General features: G+C 30.3%; 2 protein-coding genes across 8 annotated transcripts; one reads left to right on the forward strand and one right to left on the reverse strand.

Moving 5' to 3' along the window:
* Window positions 1-1,469: 1,469 nt before the first annotated feature.
* On the reverse strand, window positions 1,470-5,668 carry LOC141451189 (peroxisome biogenesis factor 10-like). 5 transcript variants are annotated; one of them, XM_074122392.1, is made up of 6 exons: window positions 5,529-5,668; window positions 4,660-4,911; window positions 4,274-4,451; window positions 3,325-3,482; window positions 2,357-2,599; window positions 1,470-1,975 (listed from the first exon to the last, which is right to left on the reverse strand). In XM_074122392.1, exons 3-6 carry the CDS (start codon window positions 4,383-4,385, stop codon window positions 1,613-1,615), a joined length of 876 nt encoding a protein of 291 aa, XP_073978493.1. In that variant the 5' UTR covers window positions 4,386-4,451; window positions 4,660-4,911; window positions 5,529-5,668; the 3' UTR covers window positions 1,470-1,612. The 5 variants fall into 5 exon arrangements, with proteins under 5 accessions (XP_073978493.1, XP_073978492.1, XP_073978494.1 ...); XM_074122391.1 differs by having other exon boundaries at window positions 5,411-5,550; XM_074122393.1 differs by lacking the exon at window positions 4,660-4,911 and having other exon boundaries at window positions 5,529-5,666.
* Window positions 5,638-14,203, forward strand: Slh (sec1 family domain containing Slh). Of its 3 annotated transcripts, none has more exons than XM_074122365.1 (15): window positions 5,638-5,776; window positions 6,176-6,335; window positions 6,911-7,124; window positions 8,337-8,424; window positions 8,557-8,646; window positions 8,780-8,921; window positions 9,012-9,242; window positions 9,406-9,496; window positions 10,457-10,592; window positions 10,679-10,863; window positions 11,781-11,860; window positions 12,611-12,749; window positions 12,828-13,019; window positions 13,198-13,287; window positions 13,926-14,203. In XM_074122365.1, exons 1-15 carry the CDS (start codon window positions 5,749-5,751, stop codon window positions 13,962-13,964), a joined length of 1,905 nt encoding a protein of 634 aa, XP_073978466.1. In that variant the 5' UTR covers window positions 5,638-5,748; the 3' UTR covers window positions 13,965-14,203. The 3 variants fall into 3 exon arrangements, with proteins under 3 accessions (XP_073978466.1, XP_073978467.1, XP_073978468.1); XM_074122366.1 differs by lacking the exon at window positions 5,638-5,776 and adding an exon at window positions 5,816-5,946; XM_074122367.1 differs by lacking the exon at window positions 5,638-5,776 and having other exon boundaries at window positions 6,196-6,335; window positions 6,915-7,124.
* The last annotated feature ends 722 nt before the right edge of the window (window positions 14,204-14,925 follow it).

A 14,925-nucleotide genomic window follows, 5' to 3' on the forward strand; every position in this document is an offset into this window, starting at 1 on the left:
AAAAATTAATTACCTTCAATTCTGCCAATACTTACGTTGTACAATGATTTCTTAACCAAATCTAAAGTTCAAGAGAGCTGTTAGCTAGCAGTTGAAATGAGCTATTTAGATTAACCCACATGCAGTACTGAAGTTTCCTAGCAGACTTTCCTTCCTTCCCAATATACGATTTTTTTTAAATTGCTTTTATTAGGTTAAAAGTAGTAAAACTAAGTAAAATATAAAATATTAATAAGGTTCCGTTTAGATGAAAAGGATCCTGACTGGATATAAAGGTAAGGCAGCGTATCTCAAAAGCGGTTAATCGAATAAAGTTTAAATTTAATTTTTTGAATCAGTGCTACTGTATAAACCGGTATTAAGCTTTCAGACAAAGTCAAACGAAAACGCTTTATTTTACAAGACTTTCAGTTTTGTAGATTTTTTTTTTTTAAATGCTCAAAAGTATTTGCTTCAAATTTCATAAGCTCATTGCATGAAGATCTATGAATTTTATTTGAAAGTGCTTCTTGGTCAGTTCGGGGAAAGTGATAAAAGAGCTCATTTTAATGTGTCATTTTAGGGTAATATTTATGTCTCATTTCCTTTAAATATTGACACAATTTCAATGAATAAGTAAAATTCTAAAGTTGAATAATGTAGGTCAAGAGTTTCCTTTGTAAGAATAAATTTTTTTATTTTTAAATGGTTTTTAGTAATTTTTTGCAGAAAGCGTTTCAATTTTTTTTTTCCGAGAAAAGAAAGTAAACTGCGGTAGGAGAAAGTCGTGAGAGAGTTCTTGTTATACCTTTTTCTATTAAGTAGATAATTAGTACTAAGTGTATATTTTCCAGAAGAAAATATTACTTTATAGAATCAACTTTTTCCTTTTGAGATATTCTTAAAAAACTGCTCTATCATCTGTCTGAATTTTATACAAACCTTATATTTAGGTAAGTCTGTAACTTTTACATTGTTCTTGATAAATTCGTTTTATAATTATAACAGTGTTTCCTACTGAAGTGTCATGCAATGTGATGTTGTACTACTGAATACTGTTTGCGTGAATTCAATGTTTTGAAATTCGGAGTTTAGAAAAAAGTTAGAACCTCGAGGAGTGTAGAAAGAGCAAATCTGTTAATTTTCACGCCGGAATTTTAAATGGAATGCCCTCACTTTGGGAAATTCATGCAACCTGTACCTTTGTTCTCCTGCATAACAGAGATTGCTTTAAATCATTTTTCAATTTTATTAATAGAAAGGTCACTGTAATTTCAATAAACAAGAATATTTTTTTAATTGGTGCGCGGCTCTATAAAGACAATATTTTAAAATACTGATACTTAAAATAAGATGTTTCTGAAATTATTTTCTGATTTTTAAAAAACTTTAATCAATAAAGCTTGACTATAAAAATAGAAGTTGGTCTGTAAAAATTATAACAAAAATAAATATTGCTATTTTACACTATGCTAAGAAAAACAAAATAATTATATTTCAAAACAATTACTTTAATTAAACAAAATTAACAAAATAATTGAGTTAGCAACATAATTGTCTACCAATAAATCTTTACAATTTAGCTTGAAAATATACTGGTAACATTTAAAAGCATAAAACAGTTTCCAATAATTTAACAATAGTTCATGAGCTGGACCACTCTTGCGGGAGAAATGATTTCTCTACAAAGTGGACATTTATTTTCATTATTCAACCATTCTAATATACATTTCCAACAAAAAATATGACCACAAGGAGTACAGCTCGGACTGTTAATATTATTAAGGCACATACTGCATGTTTTTCTAGCTATTTGTTTATATTCGGCTTTGCTTTCTAGTAAAGATTGTCCACCAATAGGAACATTTCGACCAAAAGTAATAAAGTCTTTACTTGACTGCACTGCAAGTATGAGTAAATTTAAAAAAGTGATAATACCTAGGAATTTAAATCCGTAGTGCGAATCACGATTTTTTAACCAGGATCGAACCAACACCTGAAAAAAATTAATTTATTATTATTTATCAACTGTTTTCTACATTAATTTATTTGCATATTAGTATAAAACTCATTCTTTCTCTCAAGTATAAATTGTGTTTTTTCTTACTAATTTTCTTTACTTGGTTGTTGAATGGTGGGTTAAAATCGAGAAATAGAAATTAACACCAACTAATTATCGCTGCAGTTTCAAAGTTGCACGCAAATATAAGCGGTTGGTTCTAGCAGAGAGCTGTTTCAAGCATTACAATTTTTGTAAACTTTGTAACATTTGTATTATTAATATATTTTATTTTTAACAACCATTGAGTACATATATTTTAGATCTTTATAAGTATTTCTTCTGAATGAAGCTTACTTAAGCGTTCTTAATACTTACATAATGAATACCGGTGATCCTTTTAGATAGATGATAAGTGCTCCAATGACAATAGAAATAGGCTTTATGCAGATGGTTAATGAATGGGATAATTTTTTTTAATATACATAAAACATTAAGCAATTTTATTTTTGCATCAGGGACTAAGTCATTATTTTCATTTACCAATTGCTCTAGTAATGACAGAAATGAAGTGGCGATAGTTGCTCCAAAACATTCCAGAATTACCATTGTAAAGCGTTGCTGAAATAAATATTTTACTGAAAATATATTGTTCCAATTAAAATTATAATCATTAGGTAATTAAATTCGTTAGGCCGATATCGATCAAACAAAATGAAAAAAAATCGCTGAAATAGGAGTCTAACAAAAGTAAAACCCTAATTCATCTACGAGTATATAGGTCACATTAAACTTGTTAGAAGCCAGTAAATCGCGATCACCAGATCATAGCAACTATGATCAGAGGAACGAAAAGTTTTTTCAATCAAATTAAACTTTTTTTTGACAAGGTAATGAGTATTTAGGTCAATAAAACTCTATCGAAAAAGAAACATATACTTTTTTCTCTAAACTTTTTTGAACTCTGAGGGTCCTCTGGAAAAATCTCGAAATCGAAAATTACTAACATGATCTTTTAGATGAGAAAGTAAAAAGTGAAAAATTAATTAAAAGTACTTAAGTGGTACTAACAGTTATAGGTTTAATAACATGCTCCAAACTGTTTTGCTTTTTTTAGGGCACAGACGATCTTCAGATCGTTTCTCTCGTTACAGACAACACTATTCTATGAAGTGTAAGAAGCTACTAGGAAGAGAAAATCAAAGAGCCAGCAGCTAGATTAGAACTCTGGATCTCCGCGTGGGAATACACTAACTTTACACCTACCACTGAACTAATTCCTTCCATTACAATTAATTTTTAGGAAAAATTAGAAATCACAAATTCATAAGTAAATTATTTCATACTGTAAGTGACGAATTCCGTCTTAATGAATCATCAACTTGCAAAATGCCTGTATATTCCTCTCCCAACGTTTGCAGGTTACTCAAGGTAGTATTACTATAGTATAATAAATGAGCAATAAATTGCTTACTTTTTTTATGTTTTATTGACATTCTAGGACCTAGAATAGAGAAAACAAAATATAATCTAGGTATCAGAGCAGGGTAATTAGAGCAATATTTTTGAATGTAGACTCCCGTTACAAACTCGGTAAAACCACAGATCCTGATTCAGGTAATATTTTTAAATGCTTAAACAAAAAATATAAGGAGCAATAAATACAGTAAACAGTTCATTCCCTTAAAAATTTTACTAATAATATTTTGTGATGCGCCAGAAAATTTGGTGATGAACAAGCGCAACGTTGCTCTCTTGCCGCAGTGGTTTCAGACAGATGGGGAAAAATTAGTTCTAATTTAATTACTGTACTATTTGTTTAATTAGTTCTAATTTAATTACTGTACTATTTGTTTAATTAGTTCTAATTTAATTACTGTACTATTTGTTTAATTAAAAACGAAATTTTAGGAGTTTAAAACTTTTTCTAAGTTCTTTTATATATAAAATGAGCAATTAAACGCCTCGCTAAAACTTCTCTTAAATAGGATCTCTTATATTACTACAAGAAATCTGAGGTGACCTTTAGGAAAAGTTTACTTTATAAAAACTTAAATCTTCACGGCTTCAGCCTACCCAATAAATCAACCATGCTTCATAATTATTAGTTGTTTTTTTTTCAAAGAAAGGAGTCTTTTAGATGCCAAACTAATTTTATTTTTATAAAATTTTTGATAAATTAATATGTGAAATAACATTAAAACAAAAAGAACGGACGACGTCTATCATGGTCTTATTTTCTTATCCAACATGTTCATGACAGCTAAACGTACGAAAAGAGAAGAAGCAGATTACCTCCGTATTTGAGAAGCACGTTTTCCAACAACTGTTCAATTTTATTAAGTATAGTATCGTCTCTCTGAGAAGATCGTAAAATTTCAGCAGGTCCTGCTCTGACAAAAGCCATTTCTAATTTGTATACAGTAGATTAGTGCAGATTTAGTATGTAAATTCTTAGCAATTTCATTCTCATCTGTAGATAAAAAACAAAATCTTAATGTTATCTTTCAAAATTATCTGGTGTGGATACTCAGATTTGACTTTACTTATAAACAAGCAAAATTAGAAATATAGAAATGGCATTTTAGATGGGTGTTTTGAAAGAGACAGATTTCAGAGAGCAGTACACAATATTCTCAATTTAATTTTTATTTTTTTATTAAAAACAATACTTTCCTTACCATGAGGAAATTACAAGTTTTGGCAGTTCACCCACAAAAAGACTTTCTTTTACTTTAATTATTCTGTATTAGCAATGGAAATTTTCATCTTTTCAGATTTTTACTAAAAAGTAGTAAGAAAGTGCACATTATGTGGCAGCATACTGTCTTATTCCAGACTGAAGCCAGCAGAAAAAGTTTCAAACTGTTCTCCAGTCTCCGTAAATCCTCAATATACTTATATTAAATCAACTTTTGATTCTTGAGTTGAAACTGTAATTAATAATGATGCAAATGTTAAGTTCACCTTGCTGGTTAGAATCGGCGATACATATGCTTGTTAATTAGAGTTAATTTGGTGCTCTTTACTATCGCAAATCGCACCAAACAAAAACAAAAATACAACTAAGTTAAATGTTACAAGAAAACTCCACGTCAAATATCACTTTCAAGTGTTTTCCTTTCCTGATATCTACTCTAACTGATAATCTTTGCAATATTATTGGGAAACACTGACAGTGGAACTTAGGACATTTGGACTACCACACAACATCTCAAGTATAATAAGCTGGCTCTGTTAATTAGACAGTTTTTTTTGGTTATTTCTCGGCGCTCCTGAAAATTATCTCCTCAAAAAGAAAGAAATAATGATAATAAAGCAAATACAATTTATAGATAAAATTCTGATGAACCTTGTTTCCTGTCATAAGATTACTGCAGCTGAGATAGGAGACCACTTTTTTTTAGTAAGAATATAAAAAGAAATACCTACTGACATTTGCAAGTCAACTTCTAATCCTTCAAGATTCTAATAGTTTTTCATCACTTTGCTTTCCTTCTAAACATTCTCATAGTATCATTTTACAGTTAGCACTAAAAACCCTTATTACCTCTTCTAAACGTCAACTTCAATTCGCATATTGAACACACCATTGCCGATCACTTAACTGCTGATTGCTGATGGTCGTACAAGCTACGTCATAAGATTACATGACTTCGTAGTCAGTCACCTTGTGGTTATACTACAGGTTATACTGTACACTTGTACAGCATACAACTTAAGGAACGGTACACGTCAACCGCAAATTAAGTGAACTGTGGAACTTAATTATGGCAACTTTAAGAGAAAAACAAATAGGTAAGATAATAAATAAAAATCAATTATTCTATCGTGTATATCAGTTTCTATGCAAAATGTTAAAATAAATAAAAGTAACCAACACACAAGTTACTATGAAACCAGCAAGAATTACAGTTAGTGACATCTACAAAAATGTTGGTTATAAGATTAAACTACTGATATAACAAGTATAATCTTTTTTTTATATTAAATTTAAAATTCTCTCCTATTATTGCTGAGAATAGCTTATATAGTATTAATACATTTTATGCATTTTAATATTTATTAGTAGTTTCTCAATCACGAAATAGAGAAATGTTTTGTCAATTCATTCACATTACCAAATAAATTTACGTATTGATACCAAGATGCTGTTTTCTTTAGTGGTTACAAGAAATGTGTATATTGTTATTCTAGGTGCATTGAAACAGATGCTGAATCTTAATCAGCCAGAATCCAAAGTAATTGCACCGGAGCCCGTTTGGAAAGTTTTGATTTACGATCGTTATGGTCAAGATATTATTTCTCCATTGATATCTGTCAAGGAACTTCGTGAAATGGGTATAACACTACATGTGTAAGTATACAATTTATTTACAATAAAGTTGAACATTTGGCATATTCTGTTATTTCTTTAACAAAAGTTAATGTTGCTCGACTCTGAGACACTTATAAGCAGTATAATTTCCATAATTATCATGAAAAGTTATTTGCATTCTTCCGCTTTTGCGAGTCTTAAGATAATTTATAGTAATGACTATATTTTCAAAAGAATTTTACGTTCAGCTACCTAATTTGGTGTGGCGGACGGGGGCAACTGGCAAACGTACTCTACTATAAACGATAGCCGAGCAGTTAGAGGCGAACCCGTAGAGCTAAGATGTTCATATTATGGCACGGTTCGATTCCTAGTCTAGGCCATGGATTTTAAATAATGTTTAATGAACAAATGAACAAAACCGTTTTTATTGTAGCACTTAATTATTTGGTTCTGTATTTTTGTGTGGTTCATTCTCGGTATTGTTCTAGGATTTTAGTATTTTTATGTGAACTTCGCTTTGCTAGCATAATGAAAAAGACTTTTTTAGTGATAGATTCACTTGATTGTGACATCTAATTATAAAAATATTTTTTTATTATTGTTCTGCATAGACAGTTACATTCAGCCCGAGATCCTATACCCGATGTTCCAGCAGTTTATTTTTGTATGCCATCCGATGAAAACTTAGTACGTATTGGACAAGATTTACAGAAGAATATTTATGACGTATATCATTTAAATTTTATATCACCATTGTCTAGACAAAGATTAGAAGATCTTGCTACAGCTGCATTGCAAGCTAATTGTGTGGCCAATATCCATAAGGTAAGTTGAAGTATTTGTTTTTGAAAGTTAATGCAGCATGTAAGGTTAAAAAGTTTGTGTTCAGTTTTAATAAATATACAAATTACAGTTTAATAATTATAAGGATATATATATTGTAAAGGTTGGAAGAAACAAATTACTCTTCAGCCTTTGTTGACACTAGGCCTCCTTTAGCAAATTATCCCAATCATCTTGTTGTACATGCCATACTTCTCTAATATCAGACGTCTCTCTTCAGCCAACTGCCTCAACATCTTATAGCGATACAACTTGGCCGATCTCTAGGTGTTCAGGTCTTCTTTTATCGGTAATCCCTCTAAGATCTTAATCCACTGTACTGTTAATTTAAGAGAAAATATTCCTTCCTATTTTAGATATTCTTCTTTTTATCGCTCCATTTATACTTTCCCGATGTTAATGTTATCGTCGCGGCCTTCTGAACAGTCACTTTGAGTCTGTTGTATTTATTCCCTATTCTAACAGTATCATCGGCTATTATATCTGTTCCAAATGGTTTATCTTGTCGCCTATCTTTCTGTCTCGATCTTCAGTTTTTCAGTTACCCTTCAATTCGCAGTTTCCTTTTAATTCATTTTTTAAAAGACAAAGTGAGCTTATTTTAACTAGAAGCAACAAGTGTGTATTTTAGAAATTAGATTATGCTGTCTACTTGATGTGATCACTCACACAACTTTCTCCTATTACTATTTGAAGTTCTGGCTTACAAAAATCTGCTTTAAACTTCGAACATTTAGAGAGATGAGACCATTTTGCAAAAACAACTTTTTCCGCCGTAGGGTATCTCAAAACGGATATTTCCTGTGTACACTTAAAATTGGAAATCTCATAACTTCTTTTACTAAAATAGAATAAGAGAAGATAAAAATACTTAATTTTCCATACTGATTGCGTATCGAAGCTTACTGACTGGTAATTACCATTAAATGCGATGAGAAGTGATAGTTTAGAAGTAATCTTTATAACCATTAATTGAAATTTACAGGCAATTATTTTTGTAATTGTCCTCAAACAATTTTTTAACTTTACTGACTTCCCACCTTCTTAACTTTTGGCGTGGCACCTCGAGTTTTCAATTTCCATTTAATTTCAAATAATTGGTTTGCCAAAAGATGAATTACATTAAGACAATTTCCGTTATAAATTTTAATGTATCTTTTTGTTTCTTTTAATTTTGCTCTTTTTTTGTTCTAGGTATTTGACCAGTATTTAAATTTTATTTCGCTGGAAGATGATTTATTTATTCTTCGTCACCAGAACAGTGATGCCATTTCTTATTACGGTAGCCATCTATTGAAATAAGTTTTATAAATTTAATAAACTGATTGTAATGAAACAAATTTAATGATTAAGCCAATTTTTATTTAAAGAGATCTCACTTGTTATAACTCTGACTATTATAATTCTGTTTTAGCTATAAATCGAGGAAAAATAAAAGACACAGAAATGGAGGGAATCATGGATTCAATTGTTGATAGTTTATTTTCCGTTTTCGCAACTCTTGGTAAGATTTATAAATCTATTTTTTGTTTTATTTACATCTGTTTGTTGTATTTTATTCTTCAAATTTTAAATAACTCTTTGACAGTGAAGTAGCAATGGATTCATTGTAAAAGAAAATATTGTTCATTGCTTAGGTACTGTCCCAATAATAAGATGTCCAAGAGGAAATGCTGCCGAAATGGTAGCAGAAAAATTGGATAAAAAATTAAGAGAAAACCTAAGAGATACTAGAAACAGTCTCTTTCTTATGGATTCAGCTCAAGCTGGAAATTTTAGGTAAATCACTTCTTAATTTTCAATTATTATGTTCAGTTGAGTTTGGAATTCTAGGTAGAGCTTAAAGGTACTATCTTAAATTGTTGTTAGTTTTCAGCGACCTCTACTTATTGTGTTGGATCGTAATGTTGATATGGCCACTCCTTTACACCATACTTGGACTTATCAAGCATTAGCCCATGATGTTTTAGATCTGTCGCTGAACAGAGTAATTGTGGAAGAGACAGCCGCAAGTAAATCACCTAGCGGTAAATTACGTTCCAAAAACCGAGCCTGCGATCTTGATCACTCTGATCGGTTCTGGGCAATGCACAAAGGAAGGTTGTTATTAATTTATTTTTATTCTAGAATTATGAGTTTTTAATAGAGAGATCTTTTTTCTTTTTTTTTTTTTTAAAAAAAAGGGATGCAAGTTGGACGTTTCTCTTAATTTCTTTATAAGTTATTTATTTGGCAAAGAGAATATTTTTATTTATTATTGCAGTCCATTTCCTACCGTTGCTGAAGCAATTCAAGAAGAATTAGAAGAATACAGAGCTTCAGAGGACGATGTTAAAAGATTAAAGGCGTCCATGGTAAGAAACGTTTTTTGTTATTGCAAGAATAATAGAGGTGATGAAATTTCATCAAAGATTATTGCAAAAATTATTATTATTACCAAAACTTATTATGCCCAAATTCATATCCGTTTTTTTTAACTGTTGACGCTCGCAAAAGGTATATTAAGTGTGTAAGATATTCTAAATAGTCATTAAATTAGTTAATCCCAAAATGTGGTTAACTTCTAATTCTTAAGTCCCTAGTAACTTAGTCAATTTTATTGAATCCGTTATAAATACAATCACAATTAGCGACACTACGCAAGATTCATTGTTGTTAATAACGCATTTAATTTTGCGAGATCGAGCGATATGTTGACCGCTTTTGCCACAGCGATCCAAGTACTGAATTACTTCTTCCTTTTAAACAAAGCTATCTTTCGGTTAAAAAAGTTAATCACCTAGATCAGAGGTACCACGTAAGAGGTAGCCAAGGCACCGTCATGAGCTGAACTTTGGAATATTTTCTATGATAGCATTTTGCAAATGGAGATGCCATCCCACTGGAACATTCCTGGTAGGGAATGCAGTTGATATCGCGATTTCCTTGCAAGTGACTTAAATTAAACTCATCTAAGATCGAATCAAGTTAAGCACCGCGCAAACTCATTGATTCATCGGGAGGAAGTCCAAATACAGTCAAAGTCAAATACGGAGGAAGTCCTAGGAGGCACATTCCATCGTTCGTATAGATATAGTCTTGAAGGAAGTAGCCAGTGCCTCCTACCTTTGCAGATTATTCATTTTCCTCTTACAGAAGTTTTCTAGGTTATCAGCATTTTTTTTTTTGTAATTTATTATTTATTTTTATAAAAAATTTTAATTTTAATTTTATAATATATAAGAATATTTTGCCTTACTTAATATTGCAAAGTTGCGGCAAAGAAAGTTCACTATTCTTTGTTAACTTTATTTAGATATATTTTTGAATTTTAGGGAATAGATAATGAAAGTGATGCTGCATTCTCACTGATGACTGACAATACAGCTAAATTAACTTCTGCCGTTAATTCACTTCCGCAGTTAATGGAAAAGAAACGTCTTATTGATATGCATACAACTATAGCAACAGGTAGTAATCTTAAACAAAATTATTTAAATTTATATACATACATACAAAATTTGTTTTGCTTACAGTTTATTTAAATTTTATTTTAGGCATTTTGAATGCAATTAAACTCAGAAGACTAGATACTCTATTTGAATATGAAGAAAAAATTTTGGCTGGTGGTACATTAGACAAACCGTTAATGGAAATACTTTCAGATGCAGAAACTGGTACCCCGGAAGATAAAATGCGGTTGATTTTAATTTACTATATTTGTACAGATTCTGTTCCTGAGGTAAAATCAAAAGTTTGTTTTTTCCTAAGATAAATTCGCTGTAAATTCGAGCTATAAGCCTTGGGATTGAGTAATTGAGTTGTTATGAGAGCGGTCCATATCTTGGCAACCTCTTTGTGCTTTGAGGTTTCAAGTTTTCAAAAATTTACCGTAGATGTAAAACTATTCTGTTCCATTATATTTCCTATTTTGATGCAGGATCCACTTTTCATCACAGGTCTCGACTCAGTCAAATAATTAATCTTTTTCGCAATATAGAACAAACTTCCAAAAGTAACCATTTTTGTTGTTCAATCAAATCATGAGATACCCACTTTTCTCCCCCCCCCCCCCCAATGTACTTTAAACCATCCATGACGTCAGTACGGTAACTTCCAATTTTTTAGCGATCCTCTGAACAACTGAAATGGGTCATCTACCTCAATAATCCTTAATACATATTCGATTACCGTAGATGGATTGCTACGTGCGTTATCTAGAATGTCCAAATCTTCAGGCCGAAATTTAGGATATTCTATACAAACCTTACAATAACATTATTGGTGAACTTAGCATTCATTTTTCGAGCCTCTTAGCAGCGCTTTGTCCAAGTTTAACTCGTTTAAAAAAATCATCCGAAACTACTTCGTCGTAATGGTTTTGAAGAATAGGAAAAATGTAAAAGTTAAGAAAAAAAAAATCCAAACTTGTAAAGGTGAAAATTTTTTTTCCTGAGTATCAACAACAAGGAATTGAGTTGATATTTCATCCAGAAAAACTGATAATTATACATATCAAAACGTTTTCCTACCAACCTCTGATATTGTTGTTTCATCTTAAAGGAGTCGGTATACGTTGAGAAAGGCTACTTATCCTATTTTGCTATCTAATTTCATACTGCTATAAATGTTTTAATGCAAGCTATTGTATTTTATTAGGTAGAACTTGATAGATATGCTTTGGCTTTGGAAGGAGCTGGTTGTGATTTACAAGCATTCAATTACATTAAAAGATGGAAGTATGTATTGTTTGTCTCTTTCGAATTTTTGAAATGTTTAGTAAATTAGTTTTTATTCCCTGTTAGAAATATAGTAGTAATTTTTGTGTATCTCTATGTATTTTGTATACATCTCTTTCTCTTTATAAGGTATTAACAAAACATTAAGGAAAACATTCATTTGGGCAAAATTATTTCTTTTGAAAAGCCGGCTGCCAGTTTTTAAAATACATTTTATATAAACTCGAAACTGATGTTATAAGTTTTTTTTTGTTATTGATAGAAATACAATGTCATGAGGCTTTTGAATTAATTTTTAGTGCCAGTTCTTGTAGTGAATTTAAAGAATGGTGTTTTTGTAAGTCTAGTAGTTTAAAATATCACATTTATGTAGATCCCATTTAACTCAAGAACCATCAAGAAAAAACAAAATTTTCGACTATTGTTTAAATCCTCTTCTCCAAGTGTACCTTTATATATTTTATTGTTTTGAGAAATGTTTTGTGCTGAATTAACTAAATTTCCTTATCTAAACTTAATAATGAACTCAAATTTAACTGAATGAACTCAAAGTTATTCATCTTTACGTTTGTTACTTTATCAGCCATTTAAAGCGATCATCAATCAAAAAATGGTTGTTAATAACAAGACATAACAACTTGTTATGTCTCCTATATAGTTTGATGTATTTTCATAATTTGTTGCGTTTAAAATTTCAGCTTTTCAAAATTCTTTCTGTTGCTAGTATGTATCTTATTTTTTGTGTGTTAGATCTTATGCCAAAATGGCGTCGGCACCTAGTCAGTATTCTGGTGGTGGTACAAAAACTGTCAGCATGTTTTCTAAATTGGTTTCCAAAGGATCTTCCTTTGTTATGGAAGGCGTTAAAAATTTAGTTGTTAAGCGACATGTAAGTAAAATTAAGCCATTAATACTTGCTTAATTCGTATAAAAAATTTGTTTCTAAAACATTTTTATAATTTTTAAGAATTTACCTGTGACACGTATAGTAGATCAGCTTATGGAATGTCGCGGTTGTGATGACTACAGATATTTTGATCCAAAACAGTTAAGGGCAATTGAACCTACTAGAAGTAAGACAGTTGCAAACGAAGCCATAGTATTTATTGTTGGTGGAGGCAATTATATTGAATACCAAAATTTGGTGGATTATGCAAAGGTATTTTATAAGGATTTTCAAGTAAAAATTTGTTAACTTTTATCATGTTAATTTAATTGATTTTAGTGGAAACTAATCTATTAGCAAGAAGATATTTAATTTTAAAAATTAATAATTACGTGCATTCATTTACTTATATTTTTTCATTTTCCTAATAAAATTACATTTTATAATATAGAGCAAATCAGGAGCAACTTCTGGCCCAGGGAGTAGAAGAGTAGTTTACGGTTCATCCACTTTACATAATTCGAAACAATTTCTTGAACAGGTAAATATAAATAAGTCATGAAAAAGTTTGCCATTTGATTTTATGTAGAGATTTAAAGTTTTTATTTATTTATTGTGTAAGAAACGGAGTTATTATTTATTTCTTATTTTATCTGAAAATAGCGTAGATAAATGTTTATTAACGTTTTTTACTTGTGGTTGTGGCCTTATGTAAGCTTAAAATGTTTCCTTCTTATATTATTTATTTGTACATAAACGCGAAGGTCCCAGATTCGAGTCCTATCTGGTGCAGATCACTGTGCTGTGAGTGAAAGTGTCGAATCATAATTGAATGAGAACATTTCATAACAACTTTTTAGATAATACATTTATTTTTATTACTTTAACAAAACAATTTTTAAAAATTAACAAATAGATTATGTTTTTCACCATATTGTTATTTATTGAGATAGATTGTCGACAGGTTTACTTTTAGAAATGTTCTTTTTGCTTTCATGATTTTTTTTTAAATTCACGCTATTATAGGAATAAACCGAACTAAAGTAATATAAGTATATATGCATATTATATTACCGTACCCTTTAAGGTTCATATTGTAGTAATATACATTTTAAGCATATTTTTTTTCATTGCTCCTAACTTTAAGTACTTAATTACAATAGAGTTTCTTTTTTTCAGTTGTCACTGCTGGGTAACGAAATGTCTGAGAAGAGCTAAACAGGAAACAAAACAAAAAAGGCAAAAAACAAACAAAAAATGTACATAAAATGCTTTTAAATGTATTCCATTTATTATTCATTTATCATGTAAATACTCTGTATATTATTTATCAGTAAGGTATTTAATGTGTGCATGTAAATACTATTTAAGTTTAAAGGGGCATTTACAAATTCCGATTTTTGTATTCTATTTTGTTATGTCCAATTTTTAAAGACAATACAATTTAAACCATCTAAGTTGCTATAGTTTTGTCTTTGCAGTGCCTTCTACACTTTCTGTTTGTTGCGTGTAAGTTGTTCTTGATCTTGCGGTCTTCTGTAGACGAGTAAGAACATAGGAAAGAACTGATTTTTACGCCTCTAATCTGAATTTGGCTAATACTAATGGTAAGTATTCAATGTTCCTTGAGCGTGTAGAGGAATCGTATGTGTTTTCGAGCAAATCTTGGCAAAAATCCAATTATTTACCAATAGAAAAAGCCTTTCATTTCCATCAGTATTCTCTATTGTTATTGCGTTTAATTAGACTCAATTTTCTTTTATTACCTTGGCCATAAAGGGAATCTAGTGGCTATTTTAGTTACCACTAGTTCCTTGCGTCCAGCCAATGAGTTAATGGTTTCTATATCAAAGGTTGGGCTGTACTTATTGCAGTTTCTCTTTGTTAGTGGCGTTATTCTCGTCTTTTGTGTGGTCTTTTACACTTGACCTTTGGAAAACAAATTAATGACACATTCCCTTGATTATTAAGGAGTTCTTAATTGAATGAGTTAAAAAAATGATTCTTTACTGATAAGTGTCACGTTTGAACAGTATCATTTTTGTAGCATATGTTTTATTAAGTTTAAACCCAGTTTCGCATTAACTTTACAACAAAAACAATTCGATTTAAATATCCAAAATTTAAAAAAATCAAAAGATTGTTCATAAATATCAATAAAATTATTTTTCAATATTTT

The sequence above is a fragment of the Rhodnius prolixus genome, unplaced genomic scaffold (assembly GCF_049639745.1).
Source record: "Rhodnius prolixus isolate KJV_2025 unplaced genomic scaffold, Rpr scaffold_8, whole genome shotgun sequence".
In the NCBI taxonomy this organism is placed as follows: Eukaryota; Metazoa; Arthropoda; class Insecta; order Hemiptera; family Reduviidae; genus Rhodnius; species Rhodnius prolixus.

Bases quoted from the DNA above. Each gene is read 5' to 3' on its own strand.
- LOC141451189 (XM_074122392.1), bottom strand. From the start codon at position 4,385: ATGGCTTTTGTCAGAGCAGGACCTGCTGAAATTTTACGATCTTCTCAG. The intron at 3,483-4,273 runs GTAATCTGCTTC...TCTCTATTCTAG, and splicing joins CGTGCTTCTCAAATACGGAG to GTCCTAGAATGTCAATAAAA. The intron at 2,600-3,324 runs GTATGAAATAAT...TATTTATTTCAG, and splicing joins GACGGAATTCGTCACTTACA to CAACGCTTTACAATGGTAAT.
- Slh (XM_074122365.1), top strand. From the start codon at position 5,749: ATGGCAACTTTAAGAGAAAAACAAATAG. The intron at 12,750-12,827 runs GTAAGTAAAATT...ATAATTTTTAAG, and splicing joins ATTTAGTTGTTAAGCGACAT to AATTTACCTGTGACACGTAT. The intron at 13,288-13,925 runs GTAAATATAAAT...TCTTTTTTTCAG, and splicing joins CGAAACAATTTCTTGAACAG to TTGTCACTGCTGGGTAACGA.